A 22,560-nucleotide genomic window follows, 5' to 3' on the forward strand; every position below is an offset into this window, starting at 1 on the left:
TCCCCAAATAAGATTAGTCATTTACGGCATGAGAAACACATCAGTCAAGGGTTTAGCTTGGTATTCATATTTCCATTTGCTTTTTAAGTCCCAAGGTAAACTGTGGAAATCTTTTTGTCATATGACCTCAAGTCAGGAATTCAGATGCCATTAAACGACACATTTTCCACATTATTTTACCATTTTACCAATGTCAAACATTACCTATGTGTTATTCCACATACATGGAATTCCACATACATGGGTGTGCTATTAGTCAGTCCCATCCACACCCATAAACCAAGCAATACCTACTGCTAATGTCACCTGAGCCAGGCTTTGCCTGCAAAAAACTCAGTATGGGGAGAGGAGCTAACTCCAGCAACTGGGAAAAGCAGCAGGAAGCTGGACACAGCCCATGGACACACGCTGGCTCTTATTTTCAGCCATGCGAGTCACAAACATGCCTGGACTGATGAAAGACATAGATGCAGTGTAAGAGGCTGGAATCTGTTTAACCTGGTTTAATTTGTTCTAGGGCAGCTCCCCAACACAGCTGCTTTCCACCAGTTTTCAGTAGATTGAAGCTGATAAAAAACAAAGCAAGGAAATAAAACAACAAATAATGAAGTGTATATTGTGGGGCTCTGATACAAAGCTTATTTTTGACTAAAATAATCCAATAAATACTAATTAGAAACAAGTGTCTATCCCTGGTGCACAGGAGGACGAACTGGCACTCACAAACCTTGTAAAAACAAACAGCTAAGAGAAGTAGAAAACAGATCTTGCTAGAAAAAGATCTTGAAAGTCCAATTTTTCAGTTCTTCCTAAGGCAAAATGTCCATTGATAAGACCAATCTCACTAAAGAACTGAAAGATGGGGTCTTCAAAGTTTTTTTCCTACCATCAGCTGAAAACCTGCAGCATTCAGCAAGCTCCCAGCAGCTTCCCCTGCCTCAGAAGCTGCCTGGAGCCCTCTTGGCACAGTTCCCTCCACACCACACATGCACTAACACGTGGGGAAAACTGCTTCCAACATAATAACTTCAAATTGTCTATTAAAAAAGGAATTTTGCTGCCAGGAATAATATAATTTCAACTGTTCCCCAATTTATAGTCTCAAAAAAACCCCAAACATATATATATATACACACAAGCAGGCTATGGGTTCCCAGTTCCCAGATTTAGATTATTATTTCAAGGGAAATAAAGAAAACACTCAACCATGACACAGAGAGGTAAAGAAAGATCATAAACATTTTTTTGGGATAAAAGCAATGGCCCATATGGGTGGCAGCACTGAGAGTGATGCTTTTAGAAAGCCATTACCTTTAATTATCTGGGCCAGATTCACACTCAGTCCAGGGTGGCTGGAGGAGAGGGCTGGGTCCTCACGTGCTCCTGCACACTGGTGCCATCCAGATCTTTGCTGGGGAGCATGGACCTGGTGGTTGTTTCCAGAATGGAAACCTCCTCCAGACCATCATCGCCACGGACTTGCTCAAATCCCGGGTAGTTTGTAAAGCGTCACCCCTTTGTCCCTGTTAAGCTCAGCAATTTGTACATCAGGACCAAATGCTGCTATAAAGCTAAAACTTATTGCTTGGGCACTCTCCAAAAGGAGGCCCTTGATGGAAGGGAGGAAACAGAGCCCTTCCTGCACTGCTTGGCACCCCCATCTGCCACCAGCTCCCTGTCCCTGTGGGAGGAGAAGGTTCATGGTGGTGGCAGCTCACCTTTCCTCTGCTCAGCCATGTTATACAGCCACAGGTGACCCAGCGGCATCCATAGGGATCAAGAGGCTCCTCCTGTAGCACAAAATGCTGTTCCCAGGCCAGAGCTCAGTCTCCTCTTCCTCACAGGCTGTGAGATCTCTGCAAGGCTCCACTTTGTGCAGAACACTCACACATTCACCCTCAGAAACCCAGAAACAGATGGATTTCTTTCCAGTTGTCAAATTCAAGATCAGTTCAAATTTCCCCCCTTTGAGGCCTTATTTGCTTTTCTTTGCTGGATTTTCCTCCTGCTTTTTATGGCCTTTCTTAAACGAGTTTGCAAACTCTTCTTACGAGCTGGCCTGTGGACTCTCACCAAGGAGAACTCTTCCAGCCTACAAACCAGAAACTCCCAATTTGTTTTCTCATGCTTGGCTGTTTCTTTAATGCATTTTGCAAAATGTCCTATTTGTCCTCCCACCCTTTTTCAGCTACAAGTCCTTAGCTCTAGAGACCAGAGATTTAGAGAACTTAAGACTTCATATTCTGATCCAAAGCATTTAAAGTTCATTTACTTCAGTATGTTATAAATTAGACTTTTAAAAGACAGGAAGTACAAACAAAATAACTAATCTCCTTTTTCCAGACTAGGAGAGATTTTAACTGATGATTGCTAATTTGATAGGCCAACATTAGCTCCTAGAACCTCCAAGCAAGCCCCTGCACCCATGCCATGATTTGGAAGCACCGAGTGTATCTAAGAAACCCTCCTTGGGAGCAAACTCACCAGCTGCAGAGCTGGAAATATCTCCTAAATTACACCTCCAAGCCCCAAGTCCACCCTCCATCTGCCCACTTGTGCAATGGTGGTGGGAGATTTGCCCAGACAGGACCAGCAGCTCTGTCCCTGGAATGTGGGTGCCCATCCCCACAGGAATTGCCTGCACCTTGTTTATTTTCCTCATCCTGGGGGTGCTGGTCCTGTTCTCACACACCACAAGAGACTCAAACAGAGCTGAAGGCCACGCTTGGCTCAGCCCATTCTGTTTGATGTTCTTCAGATTCACCCTCTTCTCAAAACCAGACCATGATGGGCCGGTGCCAGCTGAATGTTTGCTGCCAAAATGCTGAATTACAGACACAAGCACTGCTATTTATGCACCAGGAGGTAAAGCATCCCTCAGCCACAGAGTCACCTGGAAGAGGTGTCTCTTGTGACCGTGTTTGGTTATCTGTGTCCACCATCCAGCAACAGCAGGACAAGCCTGTCTGCTTCAGCTCCTCCTCTGGCTTTTCCCCCTCCTTGCTCCAAGATTGGGTAACTGAGTCCCAACTGATTCTGGCCTCTCCTGGCAAAGGGCTTTCTGTGGATGAAGTTTTGCCTTCATTACTGCAAATTCTCTATCATTCAAATGTGCCAAGCAATTAAGCCTGAAGACATATCCCAGTACATCCTGACACCCTCAAGCCAAGACTCAGCCTGCACAGAAGACAACTGCAATGCTGCAGCTCCTGCCTCTCCTTCCCCCAGGTTTTCAAAAGTAAAGAGACTGCTTCATCTCTGATGAACCAGTTCAAAAGTCCCAGAAATGGAAATATTATTATTACCCCACAGTGGGGGGGTGTATGGGACAGACAGCATGGATTTCATTTCAATGCAAGTAAGTGATTCACACTGTGGCCAACAGCTGAAGGAACAGGATTGATTCTCCAAAAAAAGCCTCAAAAGTCCCAGGGGAATCCTTATGACGAAGGCTTCTCCCAAAGCTTAGAGAAAAGGATAAATTTTAAAAGCTACACTCATTTCAACACGTATTTCCCTATAAGCACAGTTCAGATGTTCTGTGTATATGCTGCTTTTACAGACTAAGCAGCCTTCAATCTAACTTCCAAAAGCTCTAGTAAGTATGATCCCATTACTTTGCTCAGCTCAGAAGATTAAGGAAAAAAGGTCAGGTCTAATTTGCTGAGGCCAGATAAACTGAGTGTGTGGGTTCTTTTACAAGACCTCTTTATTCTGCCAAGCTCCCCTTTCAATGTTGTCAGAGACTGAAATATTATAGTTTTTGACTTAAACATTATCACGAAGGGCTTTTAGAACTGTACTACAAAAGCTGCACAGAATATCACCACACCCTGAATAGGCCTTCGGAGTGAGGCCCTGGACTGTTCGCTGATGAAGGCAAGATGAAACTCAGGAACTGGGGACATTCACAAAGTACAAGCTTAGCACCTTTGGGGAGGAGACCACAGCTCCAGGGCTATCAGCTGCCAGGCTCACACCGACCCTCGCACCCAAGGGTGGGAGGAGAGACGTGTTATAGATGGGTAATATGATGACTGGCTCTCACAATTAAGGGATGAATATTGTGTGTATGTTAAGAGGAGTTTTGTTGATGTATGGTTACATTACTGTAGTTTGTTGTTTGGACACCCTCTGTTCTCCCCACAGTCCCCTTTCCCTCCTCTGTATTGCTGCCACCAGACAGCCTGGGTTGTCAGGGACATGGGGAGGGAGGGCGTGCACATGTGCCCCTTGCATGGGGCAGTTGGGAATGGGGAAAGCCTGCTGCTGGGGGGGCTTGGCATGACAACACCTCACCTCCAGTCCAACTGCAAGAAGGTCTCCTCCAAGGGACAGCAAGAAGAGTTGACTGATGGACTCTGGGAGGGGCCAGGGCTGGCTGAGGCAACCCCAGGGGTTTAAAAGGTGCAGCAGCCACTTTGTGGAGGAGCCTCTGGCAGTCAGCCACGCTGCCAGCACTGTTCCTTTTTCCTTATTCGGTCCTTTGTTGTGTTGAGGTTTAATAAACCTTTGACCCCAAAGGGGTCCCCAGACCCTACACCAGAGATGATGCAACAGACCCTCAGGGTTGCAAGGGACAATGTCAAACAGGCCCTTGCAAGGGAGACACGTGGGCATTCCCACCTGCCCAAAGTGGATAATCCACAGAATTCTGTACTCTTCGGCATGTGTCAGCGTGATGTGGGACCCTCAGCACCAAGAACACCAGATGGAAGGGAGCAATGAGACGTTGTTGGGACCCTCAGATAGGTGATATGCTTCCATCTAACCCCTGTCTCTCTCTCTCCCACCATCCCCCAACTCACCCTTCTTTTTCTCTCTTTCTTCTCTCTTTCTTTCTCTTTGCTTCTTTTACTATTAAATTAAAAATACATAAATTTTTTGGCACCAACCTATAATCTCATTTGGTTTTAATCTAGTTTTTGGGTATATTTAGAATCTTCAAAGTTCTTTGTGGCTTATACACAGAGACTTAGCTTTCCTCACTTTTCTGGGTTTAAACTGGATCGTAACAAATGTATACCACAGTCTGAAGGAAAACCTTATCCATCACATCCTTCTCACTACACTCCTTCCACAGCTGTCAGCTAAATATCAAGAGACCAAACTCTTAAAATCAGATGATCTTTTTGTAAAAAGGCTGCAGACAATGTTCACATGAAACATGACTCAAGCTGGAGCCTGGTGGAGCCCCAGCCCGCCCATATTCCCAGGACAGGCTGTACTGCACAAGGGCATGTAGTGACAGGACAAGGGGGGATGGCTTCACACTGACAGAGGGCAGGTTTAGATGGGATATGAGGAAGAAATTCTTCCCTGTGAGGGTGGGGAGGCCCTGGCACAGGTTGCCCAGAGAAGCTGTGGCTGCCCCATCCCTGGAAGTGCTCAAGGCCAGGTTGGATGGGGCTTGGAGCAAGCTGGGATAGGGGAAGGTCTCCCTGCCCATGCAAGGGAGGTGGAAGTACATGAACTTTAAGGCCCCCTTCAACCCAAACCATTCTGTGATTCTGTACAGCACACATTTAACCCAGGGACAAATCTCTCACACTCAAAGAGCAGTAACATTTCTCCACCTTGGAGCAGCCATGTGGATGGCCATCAGAAAGGCTCTGATGGATGTTTCCTCCCACAGCTCCAGGGAGAAGCTGCACCCTCATGCAAATTAAAGAGCTCAGGAGTGACTTGAGCTGCAATGCCAGGGCTTTATCTCTTAACCTACCTGGCTCCACAGCAGTCTCTTAAAAATCCACAACAGTGGAAAAAAGTTACCTAAGACTGTCAAGATTAAAATGTGTTTGCATTTATCTTGCCTGCACAGTGCAGAGAGCACATTTCTAACAACAAGTGTGAGAAGGGCATTTAGCCAGCAGACAGAGGAGAGCTCTGCATGAATGTCTTGGCAGAAGAGCCTTGAAATTTCCTCCTTTGCCCAGCAGCAGCAAGCTCCTGCCAGGTGACTACCTCACTAGAGCTAGGCTCAACAACAGTCTAAACCCTAGACAGGGCTGTCCTACATCCCAGTGTTCAAGGTCACCTTCCAAGCTCAGGAACAGGAGGGCATTGCTCAGTGCAGGTGTCAGACTGATGCCCCCCCCACCATGCACAGGCTGCTGCTGTTGGATTAACTTTCCCACTGACAGAAAGTAATATCCACTACAGATGGAAACAACCTAAAACCATCACAGCAAGTGCCCACCCGCCCTCCTGACTGCCCCCTTTCTCCCAGGGAAGATGCTGCTGTTCCCATTTCAGTCCATGTTTCCACTGAATCACTTTACTCAGCATCTGGTGTTTGGCTGACAGGACAAACCTGGTGAACTTAACACTTAACGGACTATGTCCTGATATCATGTTTTCCAGCTTACTGTCACTCTCCTCTCTCTCAGTTGGTGTTAACATATCACACTTTCTGATTTTCCTTCTATAATCATTATCAGCAGCTAACTGAAACGAAAAGTTTCACCAGCAACAAACTAAGACTCAGGCTACAAAAATATTACATGCTTAAAACCAAAAGGTGCCTACTTCACCAGCATGGCTTATCTGAACACCTCCTTCTGTAAAAGCCATGGTAAGGTACACCAGAAAACACAGCAAAAGCAACAGGATGAGATATTTTTTCATCTTGGAATGTCCCAACCTTTTGTTTTTCCTCATTAATAAAAAAATATAAATTCAGGTAGATTCAAAAACATGTCTTAGCCTTTCCCAGCCCTCTGTGGCACGAGCTGCTTTAGGGGATGGAAGCAGCTGCTTCAGCCTGATCATCCTGAGGGACCACAGTGAGCATCCCTCCAGCATCCCTCTTTGCACCACTGGGGATGGCTCTCTCCACATGCTCTCACCCCAGCAGGTCACTCAAGTGACCTCCAAGATCAGTTAATTCCTCTTAAGTGAGCCACAAGGAAAAGTGAAAGGGGATAAAGCTGTTTTTCCTGATGGACAAGAACAGAAACACTGAGCTACACCCATGCTTCCAAACACCTGGCACTTCTGAGTACACAAGCAGCAGTTTCCTTACCTGTGTTAATGAAGTCAACACTGAAACTGATGTTATCAAGTAAAATAACACAGTATATGTCTGTGTTAGCACTTAATCCAACAGCATTTTGTTTTGTCCTAAACCAACCCCCACTGTTATCATTTCAGTATAATTCCAGTGTACCTTCAATGAGAACAAATTATTCAAGTTACAGAAGAAAACACTGTTTTGAAGTTTCCATTCCCATTTTTCCCTCTTTTATCCTAATACAGTTTTTGCCTCTTTCATATACCAGGACTATCAAAACTCACCTAAAGATGCTAATTTATCTAAGACATACCCAGAGAATTTCACACAAAAGAATACAGCTTCAAGATGTTGCAGTGGTACTCAGAATTTGCTTTAAAATGATGCAATATTATATCACAGGCAAAAGTAAACAGAAGTGCACATGCTATGTGTGTGTAACCTCATCACTCAGTAAATTAGATTAGTGGCTTTTTGTAGTGTAAAACCCCAATATCTGGGTGTGAAATGTTGCCTGAGCACCCGGAGCTCACAGCTGATGCACCCACAGTGGCTGTCAGGATTCAGCATGTTTCTGCTATTGAATCAGTCCTCAAACAACGAGCTGCGAGTTCCCATGGAAGGGAACCCGGGTTTGTGCCAGGGCATTAGCTCATCCTTTGTTTTCCCCAAGGCAGACATTTTCCCTCCTTCCATCAGAAGAGGTTGGTGCCCTGCTGGCTGGGACTGGGGGTCGCAGCAGGAGCTTTCCCAGAAGCAGGCATGGCCCATCCTACCCCAAGAGCAGGGGAGGAAGGATGGTCAGTCTCCCTGAGAGAGGAAATTCCATCTCTCCAGCTAGGAGGCTTTAACCCCCAGCTCACAGAACTCAGCATGGCCTATGCCAGGCTTTTGCAAAGAAGTACATAGAAGTTTCCTGCTTGGCAGCAACCCATAGAGAACTTAAAACAAATACTACATCTAATTAAAGTTAACTTAAACCCATTACTCACTCAATTAAATAAGGAGACATTTACCCTTAGTAGAAAAAAAAAATATATATATAATCTAGTAAAAAGTAAATATGAGCATATTTAACACATTTTTAAGGGTGTTAAAATCAGTTCTAAGGGACAGGTTAGCAGCCAACTACCCTCCCTGCTCTACTGTGGGACACCACTGCTGTCCCTGGGTGCCCAGAGCTGAGGCACCAGAGGCTCAGACTCCCCTGAAGCCCACGTGTGATTTCATTTATGTAATTAGGAGCAAGCACGATAAGCAGTGATACTATTTGTGAAGTCAGAGCAAGTATGAAAAACTCCCAGGAATGATGCTGCAGAGCCCACACTGGGCGGATGCCATGGACAACGAGAGGTGGCAGGTCCTCAGTCCTGCAACCACACACACCCGAGCCCCTCTGACAAGAGCAAATGAAGATGTGTTCACATTTCCACTGGCCTGGCTCACACCCAGCACTGCCTGGGTTTCCTGCACTGCATGGATTAGGCTGCTCAAACAGTTACAGTAGAGGCAAGTTTGTCCCAGTTCCTCCTCTTCACCCCATTCTAGCTGGCATTTTCACATAGCAAGCCATGCACCTTGCACCTGATTTTAGTCAGAGCAAACTAACAACAAATCTCTGTGGACTGAATGTCAAGAACAGAGTAACACATAGGAAAAATAATTCATAAGTGATGAGCAGAAACACCTTCTCATTGTTCCTGTGCAACTTCCCTGATGCTGTGGCTCTTCTCCACTGCCCAGAGCTCACCCTCCCAGTCGGGTGGTCAGGCTGGGAAAGCCACTGCTCAGGACACAGCACGAGAGAGGAGCAAGAGAGCTGATGCACCTCCCTCCTCCATCCCCTGAGAACGACACAGGGGCTGCTCTGCTAGCTCAGTAGCACCAGGATGCCATTCCCATGGACTACTGTGAGAAGTGCCTCTGCCTGTCTGCACTGCCAGAGGAAACCCAGCCTTTCACCCCATGTAGCTATTTCAGCCAAGCATCCAGGTTTGGGAGGACTTGCATCCTATTCCAGCTCTGGCTACGTGCTGACAATTTAATTTCTGCAATTATTCTCCCACCCACACACTTGATCTATTGTCAATTAGCACTGACAGGGTCCTCACAGCCCAAAGCCCACGTTTCCAGCCTCCCTGGGCCAGAGAGCTGCCAATTCTGGCACTTTGGGAATGAACAAGAAAACAATCATCCTCTCTTTTTATTAGCACTGCATGGCAGTATTTTGATTAGCAAGCTCATGCTGCAGGAAGCCAACAACTCCAGAAACTGATGGATGGATGCTCCCACTCTCCCTGTCTTCTGGGGAGGAGTGGCTGGGACCAGTGTCCACAAGGACACCAACACCACGCCAGGTGAGACTGGGGATCCCAACATGTCAGCAGCAATGTCGTATGTGCATGATGGAAATCTTGGCTGCTGGCTGGAAGGCTCTGAGCTGTCCCCAGCATCCCTGTAGGTCCCACCTCCACCCATCTGTGAGTCCAACAGACAGGGCAGCCCTTCTTTAGGTTGCAAGTCTGAACATCACTGCATTTGTGGCCTCTTCTGTAGGTCCTTGCTGTTAAGGACAGACTCGTCTAGCAAAACCAACTGATAACCAAAGTCTGCTTTAACAAAAAATAAAGTTATTTTTCCCAAAAGTCACTCATTCATCCTGTTCAGTGTTATTCCTGCTAATTGTGAAAAAGCAGCTTTCCAGTTCCAGCTTCCTCAGCTTGAGGGCAGCTATTCCCTACAGTCATGACAATAATCAAAAACAGAAACAAAAACAAACAAACAAAAAAACCCCACCAAAAATAAAAAAAATAAGGAGGACTGATTACATTCTTGGACTCTGAGTAGGGGTTTACCAGAAAGCTAAACTGAGAAACCACAACAGATTTAGAAAAGGGGAGAGGAAAACTCACCAGCTACTCCACACCTTCCAAGCTCTCTTGCACAGAAGGTAACTACAAATTTCACCACGTTCAAGAGAAAGATTACACCTAAAAACCTAAATTGTAATAACAGAAATACAGATTTTCCTACAAATCATTCAGACTGAGGCATTCTGCTTATGCTCACATGCTTCAGGCAAGAGTTACTGTAGTCGTAAGTCAAGATTTTCAACAGATCTTTGCCCAGTATGATGAAAAAGCATATAGGGTAAAACCTGGAAGAAAAAGGATATCTGCTCCACATTACTGCAAAGGCGACTTGGGGTAAAACTCTCAAAACCTTTTGCAGGGACAAAACCCCAACCTATTTTTGTAATTTGAGGGCAGAATTCCAGAAGAAAATTTTCCCTGTGTTTCAAAGCAGATTGCTTTTTTCCAGATGCAAGGAAGTGCACCTAAAGGTTGCACATATTGAGCCAAGTTACTTTACAATGAGATTTTTCCTTCTCACAATCTAGTACATGCCTTTGCCAGAGGGGCTGAATGAACACGGCATGGGAGAGCCCTGGGTCACCTGGCATTGCTCCACAGGGACTCCAGCCATGCCTGGGAGCTCTGCTCCCAGGGGATTGGTACCTGCAGCAAAGATTGGCTCTCTTTGGGTGCTGATGGTCACCTTCAGCCTCACACAGGTCAGAGGACATCAGTGATAGCACTTGGGTTAGCACAGGTGCTGGCATGTGTTCCAGGCTGTCAGCATCAACCACACTGGAAGCACAGGTGGTTTGGGGAGAAGAGTCAACCAACACATCTTGGGTGCAAGCACAGCAACCTGGAGGTGTGCATGGAACCACCTTCACCTCCTCTCTGGGAAACCCAAAAAGCCACTAAGGAAGACAACACATGGATACAGGCACCAAAAAAAAAAAAAAAAAGAGCAAGAGCAGGAACCTGCTGCCTGTACTTGTGTACCCTTGTTCACACACCTCTCTCAGTGCCCTACCACAAACACAGCTGCTTTACACACCTACTCCCCAGATTTACGTATTTTCAGTGTAGGTCTGGATTCAGAATAGTCCATCCCTACCCCCTTCATTATATTCTATAAAACTGTCTAATTTTTAAAAAGATCCATATGTAACATATAGTAATAGTCAGATTCAAATCCAATCTGCATTAAACCTCAGGAAGTTGTATCTGGCAGTGGAACTGCTGCACATTTGTTCCTCATTTAATATTATTCATAGGTAAAGTCTAGTAAGAAAATATCTGTCAGAAAAGATGGCTGTAATTGATAAATGAAGCAAACATGGCCAGAATGCAAGGCCCAAGCTCACACATCAGCCTGTGCTGTAAGTCAGGGTAGGAAAGACAAACAGCCCCACGTATTGCTGGTGTGTGGTACCGAGGCAGCTCTGCCGGTGCTGCTGCTGTGCCATGCCTCTGCCTGCTGTCCTGGCAGAAATGCAGAATATCTGCAAATTCCACATCGCTGGAATGGCCAACAGACTCAAAGGCCTCACACTCTGGTCCATTTCTCATGGGGTTTGGAGGATCTCACCCTCATCCTGAGCACTCGGTGGGCTCTCTGCTGCCAGTACTTTCTCCTTATTCCTTACTGAAGGAGACACCACTCCCTGTAGCATCATCCCCTCTCTTCCACCCTTGCATCTCTTGTATTCCTCCTGAACTGAGGCAAGGGAGGGCTGAGGGGCACCCTGGAACCCTCACCAGGACACTCTAAAAGCCTCTCTGGAAAGCAGCAGTTGAGCTAAACTAGCAGATCCTGCACACAGGCATTTTGTAAGGGCTGGAGAAAAAGCATAGAAAAGCATATGACATAAACCATCTCTGTGGAGGAGACGACCATCTGAGCAATATTTGAACACTCAGCATCAGCCAAAGGGCGCTCACATGCTTTGGGGACAAGCACAGGGGATTCTGTCAGCCTGAACTGACATACCTTGATGTTCTGAAGGCTGCAGGCAGCCCCAGGGCCCCTACCACAGCCCTGGAAGGGGTGGCCAACTTACAGCAGTGAGAAGCCTCAGCAGGCTCAATCCCTGCCACCCTTGACCTCGGGTGCCCTGGGAAAGCTGGCAGCATGTGCACCAGCTCAGCACACTTTCAAGGGGAAGCCAGACAGCAGGAGCTTCCCTCTGCCTATCTGTGCTCCTGGTCTCCTCCTTGTACCCCAGGTATCTCCACAACATGGACCAGCACATGCAAAAATTGACACTCCAGTATCTTATAAGCAGAGAGGGAGAAGAAAAACCCCATTTCTCATTCCATCAAGAAGCCAAAGGAGAATGAGAGTCACCTCTGACCTTGCTAACAAGCCATTAGAGATAGGTAGGAAAGATGAAGAGACCTGCTCAGCTCCATCCACCACCTGGCTGCTGCAGGAGACAGGGTAGTAAGGCAGGGCAGGATACAGGTAGAAGGCTCCAGGGAACAGAGCTGAGGACAGAGGGAAGAGAGAAGCTGCAAAACAGAGAGAAAGAGTGAGAGAGAAAAAAAGAACAAAGAAAAAAAGAAGAACATTATTTAAAAAAAAAAACCAAACAAAAAAAAAAAAAAAAAAAAAGAAATCCACCATCATGGGAGGTGAATCACTGCCACAGGACTGGGAGGGTGCGGCAGATTTTGGAAGCAGCCAAGGTAGAGGCACACCAGCTGAGGCAGATGCAGACAGACCCTGGGCGTGCTGGACCCCAGGAAGGGCAGGCACTGGACAGTCAGAGGACTCCCAAGAGCTCCAGCCAAAATAACACTAACTCTGAGCTTGGTCACGGCCTCACAGGGACCAGTGCTGGATGCCACCCTCCACGTGCTGCCCAGCCATCCTGTGTCCCCAGCAAGCTGACCCAGCACAGCCTGGCTTGGCTGGAAGGCAATGACACAGATGGGATCGTGCCAGATCTGCTCAGGATCTGGCTCACTGTGGGAACCAGCCCAAGAAAAGCACAGACAGACCTGCAGAGAACTTTAAAACCACATGTGGAGACTCCTTCACTTCTGGAAGGACTGCAGGCAGAGCACAGGGCTTTCCAGACATGGATGTCCTCTCCTCCACAGCAAGCTGGGAGAGCAGCAGATGTGGGGCAGGGCTGCAGCTGCCATACCTGTGGGTCCGGCTCGATGTTGATCCGGTATGCTTGAGCCTTGCCATCTTCCAGGACAGAGGGGGCCCAGGTCTTCCCTTCAGCTCTGCAGTGGGAAATTAAGTAAACTCCACTTGAATTGCTTTTAAGAAAGCCCAAACCAAAGCGCTCCCACCCAAATAAACAAAACCCACAAAAATCCCAAAGAAAGAAACAGACTTCTTAAACAAAACAAAAAGCAATTAAACAAATTAAAGAAAAAAGCACCAAAACAAACAAGCCAAAAAATGAAAAAGCCAAATATATATAGCATATATTAATTCGCTAGCAGGTTTATATTATATTTCCATTTGTCCAAAATTATCCCCAGAAACATTATAATAATAAATAGAGAAGATGAGAGTTTCATCCTATTAAAACCATGAAGCTCAAAACCATCCTTGAACTACAAAATTCTGTCTGTCTCAGTTTGGGGTTAAAGAGACAAACTTATTTTAGTTCAAGAAATCAGAATAGAGGCTCTTGGTGGCTCCTGATTTGCATATTCCTGGCTTTGTCCCTTTATTCTGGCCCTGAATCCAGAAAGTATTCTGATTACACATGTGTGCAGACATATTTATACATATATACATGCAATCCCTGGCAGGCCTGTGTACTAGACCACATCAGGAACTCTATAAACACCTTTCAGGGAGAAGGCTTTCACCACCCTGTATGAATCATCCTGACCCTTTCAACAGTTGCCAGATAGAAAAAGCCCTAAAAATACAGTTTCCATTCCCAAATGCATCTTCAATCCTGCCAAGGCAGAGCAGAATACTGTCACTGTCCAAAGATTTTCCATGTGCCTGATCATTTTTTCCCCACAAAGGCATCTGGGGACATGGCTGGAATGTGATCTCCAGCACAGATCTCCAACACTCAGAGTATCAGGGAGTCACAGGGGCCTGGGCAAGGTCCAGCAGGTACATCCACAGACTTCTCAGGATGCAAGAAGGTTAAGTTGGAAGATGGAAACTCCAGCAAGTTCAAGGTAAAGCTTTCAACATGCAAACTATTCTGTTTATCTGTATATGCACCACTTCACAAAAATAGGTGTTGTTCCATGGGCACAGATGCATCCTTTGTGGACTCTCACCCCTGCCACATACCACGTTCACCTTCAGTTAAATTATCTGCAGAGTCCAAGTCTGAAAAACAAGGAGCATGATTTTAACCCAGGAATTCTCAAGGAGATTTTTACCTTTGTTATTTTGCAGCTACACAAGTCAACATACAAAGCTGTCTTTACAAATCTAGGGTCTGACCCAAAACCTACCAAATGCAGGGACTCCCACTGACTTGAACACACTTTGGATCCAGCACCTGAGGATTTCAGCTTTTTTTTCTAATTACTGCCATTACAGCTTTTTCAACAGGGAGTGGTTACTCTCATAGCTAGGCATCTTGTTCTGGTAATTTATCTTTACTGTTATTATTTGATTTTAGGCTGGGACAATTCACTTATGAATTGGTCTTTCCAACTGGGACAAAGGAAACAGTCCCTCCCAGGAACATCAGCATTCCCAGCAACCCTGACTTGCTTTTTGCAATGATCTGGTGCTGTGTACATTGCTTCCACATTGAAAATCAAATCTGGAGGCCCAGAACAATGGAAATGCCTAATTACATTGGCAGGGATCACCATTGTTATATCTGTGCCTTCCCCTGCACTGAGAGCCCATGGTGCCCTGAGGAGGGTCCATGATGTCTTTCCCCCACTCAGCTCTGAAGCCCACATGCCAAACACAGCTTAAAGCATCCCCAAAGACTTCAACCTGCCAGTAAATAAGAACAGAGCTTCAGCAAGTGATTCTGATTGCAGAAGATAAGAGCAATAGCAGTGAATTCATTCTGTGTGAAGGTGTGGCATTCAGTCACCAGTACTGCCAGCACTTCCCAGTTCTCCAAACCCTCAACAGAGATCACACTGTCTGACCAGAAAGCAGATAATCCTGTGCTTTCTAAAAGTCATCATGGGTATATTTACACTTAATGACAGACATGGACAGACTTCTGTTTACATGGAGAAGTCCATTCATGGTTAATGCTTTAATGATTAAACTCAAGGCTTCACCATCAGCTCTGCAGAGTGACAAGAAGTACTTGGTATAACTGAGACAAACTTTGACAGCTTCCAGCAACAGTCTGAACAAAGCCAGGCTCACATCAGCCCCAGCTTCCACCTGAACTACACTGAAACAAGTTGATACAGCACAATCTGGGCTCCACTTGGCACTTTGAAAGGCAAAGCTAAGGTGAATGGGAGAACCACCAGCCTCACCAAAAAGAAAGTCAAGATGTAAGTTAAATGAGCATTTATGCTTACACAGGGAGAACCCCTCTTTTCCCTGGGAACAGCAAAATACCATGTAATCTGAAATAATCCAAAATAATTAAGAGATTACTCTGCCTGAGAGAATAATCCTACAGGCAGCTACTGTAGGAGGGGCTGATGCTCAGAGCTCACGCCCCAATCCTGGCTGCCAGGAACATCCCATGCCCACATCCCCAGCAGGACCAGCAGCACAGGGGTCCCTGTACCCCCAGAACAAGCCTCAGAGCAGTGGGGACTTGGGGGCCAGCAGAGTCACCCTGAGACACCCCCCAGCAGCAGGTTCACCATACCAACAGTTAGAGCTTTGTGTTTAGGCAACAGCAAAAACCCAACACATTTCTCATACGTCACAGGCAACAGATCAGGCATCACTCAAATGTTCCAAGTTGTTTAATTTACAGCTCAAGGACAGGAAAAGTGTTCTCAGATGTGCTATAGGGGATTAAAGGCAGCTCTGTGGAAATCATTACCCTGCACTTACACCACTCTGCTCTCTTAATGGCATCTAGGACAATCCCAAGAAAAATAACTTGACCTAGGTTAGTGCAAGGTCTTCCACACAGGGCTCTGTAGGAAATGGACCCATAAACAGGACATCACAAAAAAACCTGAAGTTGCAGACACCCATTTATCCCACCATTTGCTTTCTAAAAGTTTCAGTCATTCTCAAAGGATTACTTGCATATGCTCACATATTTTACCAGAATGTTTTTTCACCTGGTAGTGATCTGCAAGTCTCACTCTCAACATTTGTAAAGCTGCTTTTAAGTTGCAAGAATTCCTGTGTCTTACCAAATTTCTAATTTCTCCATCCCCTAAAAACTAACATTTATCACTTGGGGAAGTGCCAACCTGGATCCAGGTCACTGCTGTTACCACACAACCACAAACCACCAGAATAATCATGTTGCTGTATTTCACCTCCTTTCTCTGGGAGGTGACTCCAGGGGTCCTGCTCATCTCCTGACTGCTCCTCACCTCCCATGTGGCACATCATTGTGCTCACAGCTGATTGTTACCACTGATATGGCCATTAGCCTTCTAGAAGCTGAACTTGGTCCAGAAGCAGCTACAGCTGATGCTTCAAACTTCCCAGGCTTGTGAACCTCACCACAATAACCATGAGGTGCTGGATCCATCCTCTGCAAGGCACATGAGCAGCATGGGAGCTGAGCTCTGCTTAGCACCCCAAAGGACACAGCTCATTCAGTCAATGTGAAGAAGCTGTTGGATTTCTCCTCCTTCATTCCTCTCAGCTGAAACCATTGTGTATTGCTCTGGAAAGCTGCCGGGTTTCCTCTCTATTAGTCTTCAAGGAGTCCAGAGGGGAAGCTGTGATTCACTTTTCCAGTTGTACTTTTACTGGAAACTTGAGAACATACATTGTCATCCTTCCCATCTTCCAGCAGCTTGCCTGTGCTGCTTACAGCTAACAGACCCCAATAAAATCCCCAGGAACTGGGGGAGATGGGAGGAACATCAACTACGTGAGTTTCCAGGTTCTTTTGGGGCTACATGTCCAGCAGATTCATTACTGGGCTTTCTTACACAGAAACTTTCAGAGAAACTCCATCTCTTCACATAGAGCAGGAATAGACAGAGAATCTTCATAGTCAATTCTCCAATCAGACTCAGAGTGACATACACACCAAACCAAGGGGGAAGAAACTGCTTCCAGGATTTAGTTTAGACAGGAGGAATCAAAGCTGAACCTTTGAGGATTTATTCTTTGACACCACAGTCAGGAAATAAATTCAACTCAACCACCCTGGGGCTCTTGGCTGCACCTGGGGCCAGGCAGATGCTCCCAGTTGTCCAGCAGCCACCTGGCCCTGTGCACAAAAGCCCCAGGGCTGTCACCAAAAGAAAGGGCTGGAATCAGATTGGACTGGAAATCATAAAGTGTGAAAGTTGAAAAAGCCCTCTTAGACCATCAAGCCCCAGTGGTACCCCAGCATTGCCAAACCCACCACTAAACCATGTCCCCAAGTGCCACACCCACACGACTTTTAAACCCCTGCAGGGATACGAGGTCCCTGGGCTTGAAAACCCTTTCAGCAAAGAAATTTTCCCTAACAGCCAATTGAAACCTCCCCTGGCACAACACACTAACACACTTCTTGCCTCTTAAGGAATTTGTTGTGTAACTTGGAAGCAACTTCACAGTGAGTAAAAAGAACAAGTTTTACCAGGTGTTTGTGAGTAATAGTTCATGGGGCTGCTCAACACCCCGGATCTTTCTCCAACCAGCTGCCACATAACTGGCCTGACCCTTCCTGCACTAATGCAGGCAAAGTACATCTCATGCTACCTTGGCTTGAGATTCAACAGCTGGGAAGATGATGATGGAACAGCTGCCTAATTTATCACCAGAGCAGCCTGAACCATTCCACTAAATCTTAATCAGCACTATCATTGCCTTCCCCACAGCCTCACTAAGCCCATGGGAACTCCTGGCCTCCCATTTTGGAGACATTAACCACAGCCTGAACATCCAGTCCTCGTTCCAGGAGTGCCCAAGTAATTCCTCATATCTTACATCAGTGCCCACATAGGCATCAGTTACATAAATCAACTCCTTTCGTAAACCAATGAGGATTTTCAACCACTTTGTTTCAGAACAGTGAGGCCACTGTGCTGCTTTGTCTTTCACAGCCTCACTGCCCAAAGACAGACTTGCACATGTTGGGGAAAAGCAGGATCCAAAAACTCCAGGGACAAAACACCCACTAACTTCAGGGAGGTCAGGGGTCTGGCCAAGAAAGGAGGTAGAAAATGGAGAGTGTGAAGATAGAAGTAAAACACCCTCAAGAGATTTGTCCTTGATAAAGGACAAATATTTGAAAAAAAGGAAATATCTGCTAGTCCAGCCTGAGAGCAAGGGCAGCTTCACAGATACCAACACTGCCTGTGGGCTCCAGGGGCACAGGAGAGCCATGGAGCCCAACATGCTTAAAAACTTGTGACATCCCCTCACCAGCAGTTTTCCCAAAGTGGGCATAGGGCCAGTTTGTTCAGGAAAGCTGCAGCACAAGACTTCATCCTCCCTGGCAGACAACAAAAGGTTCAGAAAAAGCTGTGGGGCTCGCCCTGGCACTCTGGCACAGATGGGCAGGTCTGGACAGTGCTGCCAAGGGTTTCCTGGCAGTCTGTGTCAGCAGGAACAGCGATGCCATGGGCTCCCATCCCACACCCAAGGTCCTTGCAAGCAGTGATTTCTGCAAAACACAGCTCCAACCCAATTTTATGGCTGCCTTTATTTGATGCATGATACTTGGTCAGGCCACTCAGTAACTCCCCCTTCTTGTTTTCCCCACATTCTGACTTTCCTACTGATCTTCCTAGTCTAAGAGCATTGACTGACCAGAGTCTGAAAACAAAACCCATCTTGTTCTGTATCTCAGTAGCACATAATGTCAAGGGTTGACGGAGAAAGGGCACGGAATGAATCAGTCCAGAGGGCACCAGGGGGATGGAAGCACTGCACAGCTCCCTGCCCTCCCCTTCACTCATGCCTAGCTGGAGAAAGCCTGCTTTGACAAAACAGTCCTTCACTAAAGACATGCAACAAACAGGCTTCTTATTTCAAATATATTTCAGACAAATGCACTTAAAAATAAATCTTGCCTTGGCTTGCAAACTGTATTTTGTTGAAGGCAGTGTACAGAAAAGATGTTGCTTGAAGAGCAACCTCTGCCCAAAGGAAAATATACTAATCCACACCACCACAGGCAGAACTTTCTTGAAGCTCAGTCTCAGAGCAGGGTCCAGGGTGTTGATCCACAGCTGTGACAAACAGCAGCAGCTGGACATGCACACAAACCAACAAAACCCCTCATTACTGCCCCAGGACATGGTTCCTTGAGCAGGACCAGGTCACCCCGCGTTCTAGGAGGCAGATCCTGGAGCAGGGATCCACTCACACCTAGGAGGGAATGCCAGTGTGCTTCCAGCAATGACTAACAGCTGGGCAACAGGATCCAACAGGCCACTTGGGAGACAGGAGAGAAATCCAAGAACCAAATCATTGTGCACCCACTTTGGGCCAAACTAAAAATAGACTTAATAGCTCATCACTGGAGCTGCTGTCCCTACTGCAGAAAAAACCAAACTACTCCGTTCTTCCTGTCAAGAGAAATGCCACTCTCATGGAGATCTCACGGAGCTAAGGTGAGTTCTGCCCTTGGAGAAGCCACCAAACTGACCCAACAGTGTGATCTCCAAGAGGAGCCACCCCAAGCTGAACAGCTCCTCACCTCACCATCTGTTCCTGCTTTGCAGAGCCCTGAGCATTTATTTTTGCCTATGAGATACAGAAGTCTCTAAAGTCTGTGTTTATGAAGACTTTAAGGCCTGACAAAACCATTGCAATCCTACTGCTTTGTAAAGACCAACCATGTCACCCACAAACCCTGCACTACTGAAAGGCTGTGGGCCAGCAACACCTCTGTTAGAAAATTCACCCCTCTGGACACACCACAAGGTCTCACTGTTAAAAATATCCACACCTTGCTGGGTACAGTTGGGAAAAAACAACCTGAAGCCACAGACCCTCCACACAGCATCTTCCAGATCACCCTGAGGTCATGAACAACCATGGAAAGGGAAACCAAGCAGCCAGACCATCCCTAACCCCAGCAAGGCACCTACCAACACTTCTGTGAGAGCACTGTGACCACAACCTCTGCCCTGTGCAGGAACCACCACTTAGGAGAGGAGATGCACCTGCACAGAGATATTCAAGGGTCCAATCTGATCCAAGAAACAAACACCAGTTGATATCAGCTAAAATGAAGTGTAAAGGCAGGAATTCAGTCCATCAATTCACACAGGAGAAACTCTTATCCATGAGAATAAACACTGCCATGCTACAGGTGAAAGCTGCTTACAGCAAAACATGGTTCTAACTCCCAGTGAAGCTGCTCCGCTGCCACACCACCCCAGCAGATGGTGGCTCACCAAAACCTCCTGTCACTACACAAGGATTTTCACCTCTTCCAAGGAGAGTTCCAGTAGCCTGCAGACAATCAGAAAGGGAACCCAGGTCCTACCCTGGGCACAGGTCCTCTTGAGGGTAGAAAATCACCTAGTCTCCCTAAAACTGCTCCAGATGGAAAGCAGAACAACTGCCCTCCTTGGCTATGAGAAATTCCACCTGTGTGAAAGGGTTTTGCTTGCTTTCCTTATTTTCCTTCTTTTGTAATACTGAAGCCACATCATCTGTACACCATGGGTTGAGCTCAGAGGACTTTGCTTTAGCCAGGCAGCTTAGAGATGCCTGTCTGAGGAACCACGAGGAATCACTGAAGGTTTGCTCCATTTATGGCAGCGCTCCTTCCCCACTGCCCAGGCATCCAGTCAGAACTACATGGTTTTCCAAGAAATGTATAAACAGTAAATGATAGCTCTTTATATCAGGAAATGCCTCTTTAATCTGAAGTGGAAAACTGTATCCTCTTATTCAAACTTATGCCAGATAGTATTAGCCATTTGTGAACCTTATAAGGAGCACTCATTTTGCTTGGGTAATTTGTGATTTTGCTATAAAATTAATTCCAACAGAAATCAAAAAAAGACCAAGAAAACAAAACCAACCAAACCAAAAACCCACAACACACACAACACCCCAACTAAAAAAAAAAACAACCAAACAAACAAAAACACCAATACCAAACTCATACCTTCATTTTGCTTTGAAATACCCTAAAAAGCAAATTTGGCAGGACCTTCAAATGTTTTTTTTTATTTAACAGATGCTTAAAATGATGGGTGGATGTTAATGAAGTGGAAGGGTTTGTCCAAAGGACATTTTGATTCCCATGCTACTCTTGCTTGAGTTGACACAACCACAAAGACTCAAGTCAGGCCACAGCCTGGACAAGCCTTAAAAGGTACAAATGATAATCTACACGTAAAGATGAACTGAACCCACTTTTTCTACCAGTGAACCATTAAAAATCATCTTGTTTTACTGTTTTTGAAAACACAGAACAATTACCCAGACCATGGGGATGCTCCAAGAATCCAGCCTGAGAGCACATCTGCTCCAGGGCCAGCCAAAAGCCCTCTAAGCAAAACTGACACAAGAGCACATCAGAGAGAACCAACCTGTTCACAGAGAGCAGCAGCTGGTCCACACATGCTTTGATCTTGTTTTGAGCTTCTAGATGTGTCATGTTGTCCGTGTTCTCTCCGTTAATTGCCAGAATAATGTCTCCTGGGCACAAGTCTGCCATGGCTGCTTTACTGCCAGGGTTAATCTGGGAAAAAAAGAAAAGGGTTACTTAAAAGAATGCTGGGTTTCTTTAAAAAGAAGTCAGTTTCTTGGAATAAGATGCAGGTAAAGGGAACAGTTATTTCTGGAGAATATGTGTTTTCTCTACACCAACATCACCCACCTGAGCTTGGATGTCAGAGCTCTCAGGTAAGCCACAGGTCTCCAAGGGCCATCCCCTACAACAACATTCTTTGAAATAAGGAATTTCAGTCAATTCCAGCCACTGTGTGACCAGGTCCCCTCTTCACATTTGTCTCTTCCTTGAAATGAATGTAATACACTCTTTCCAGATGCTTCACACATCTCTGGCTTGCAGACCTTTCAAGATGCTGCAAGAGTCAGTCCCTAAGTAGCACATGAAACCCTCCTCTCTGGTTAACCAGATCCCCCTGACTGCTGCCTGGGGAGAGGTCACGTTTGGCATCACTTTTTCTGGACTGACATCCAAATGACTTGTCTCTTTCTAGCCCTGCGTGGTCACCAGCCCCAGAGGGATTTAGCAGATATGGCACTTGGGAACATGGTTTAGTGGTAGCCTTGGCAGTGGTGAGGTAACAGCTGGAATCGAGGAACTTTAAGATCATTTCCACCCTAAACGATTCCATGATTTTATTCTATAAATATCACACAGCTCTTTAAGCCTCCACAATTCTTTCCTGCTGGTTTTGTCAGAGTGCCAGAACCTTATAAAACTTCTAATTTCTTTCCTGAGGAACTAATGACAGGTCCAGGTACAGTTTGTGGTCAGCAACAAGACCAATACTTTAGCCCATAAAAGAGGTTCTTCGGAAATTACCATTTCATTTACATCATTCTAAATGTGTTTTTAATTTTTACAGTAATATAGAATGATGCAAGGCATATTCAGAACAGGTAAACGTGTCTGGTTAAACTCTATGCTATGTGTT

General features: G+C 46.0%; 1 protein-coding gene across 3 annotated transcripts in view; it reads right to left on the reverse strand.

Moving 5' to 3' along the window:
• Positions 1–22,560, reverse strand: part of PDLIM4 (PDZ and LIM domain 4) — a 46,217-nt gene that overhangs the window by 10,254 nt on the left and 13,403 nt on the right. For all 3 annotated transcript variants that reach the window (XM_068205676.1, XM_068205678.1, XM_068205677.1), the window contains exons 2-3: positions 21,484–21,635; positions 13,020–13,104 (exon numbers count right to left, since the gene is read on the reverse strand). In XM_068205676.1, coding sequence (XP_068061777.1) covers positions 13,020–13,104; positions 21,484–21,635 — 237 coding nt within the window. The remainder of the gene's footprint in view (positions 1–13,019; positions 13,105–21,483; positions 21,636–22,560) is intronic.

Source organism: Anomalospiza imberbis, chromosome 15, assembly GCF_031753505.1.
Source record: "Anomalospiza imberbis isolate Cuckoo-Finch-1a 21T00152 chromosome 15, ASM3175350v1, whole genome shotgun sequence".
NCBI classification, from domain to species: Eukaryota; Metazoa; Chordata; class Aves; order Passeriformes; family Viduidae; genus Anomalospiza; species Anomalospiza imberbis.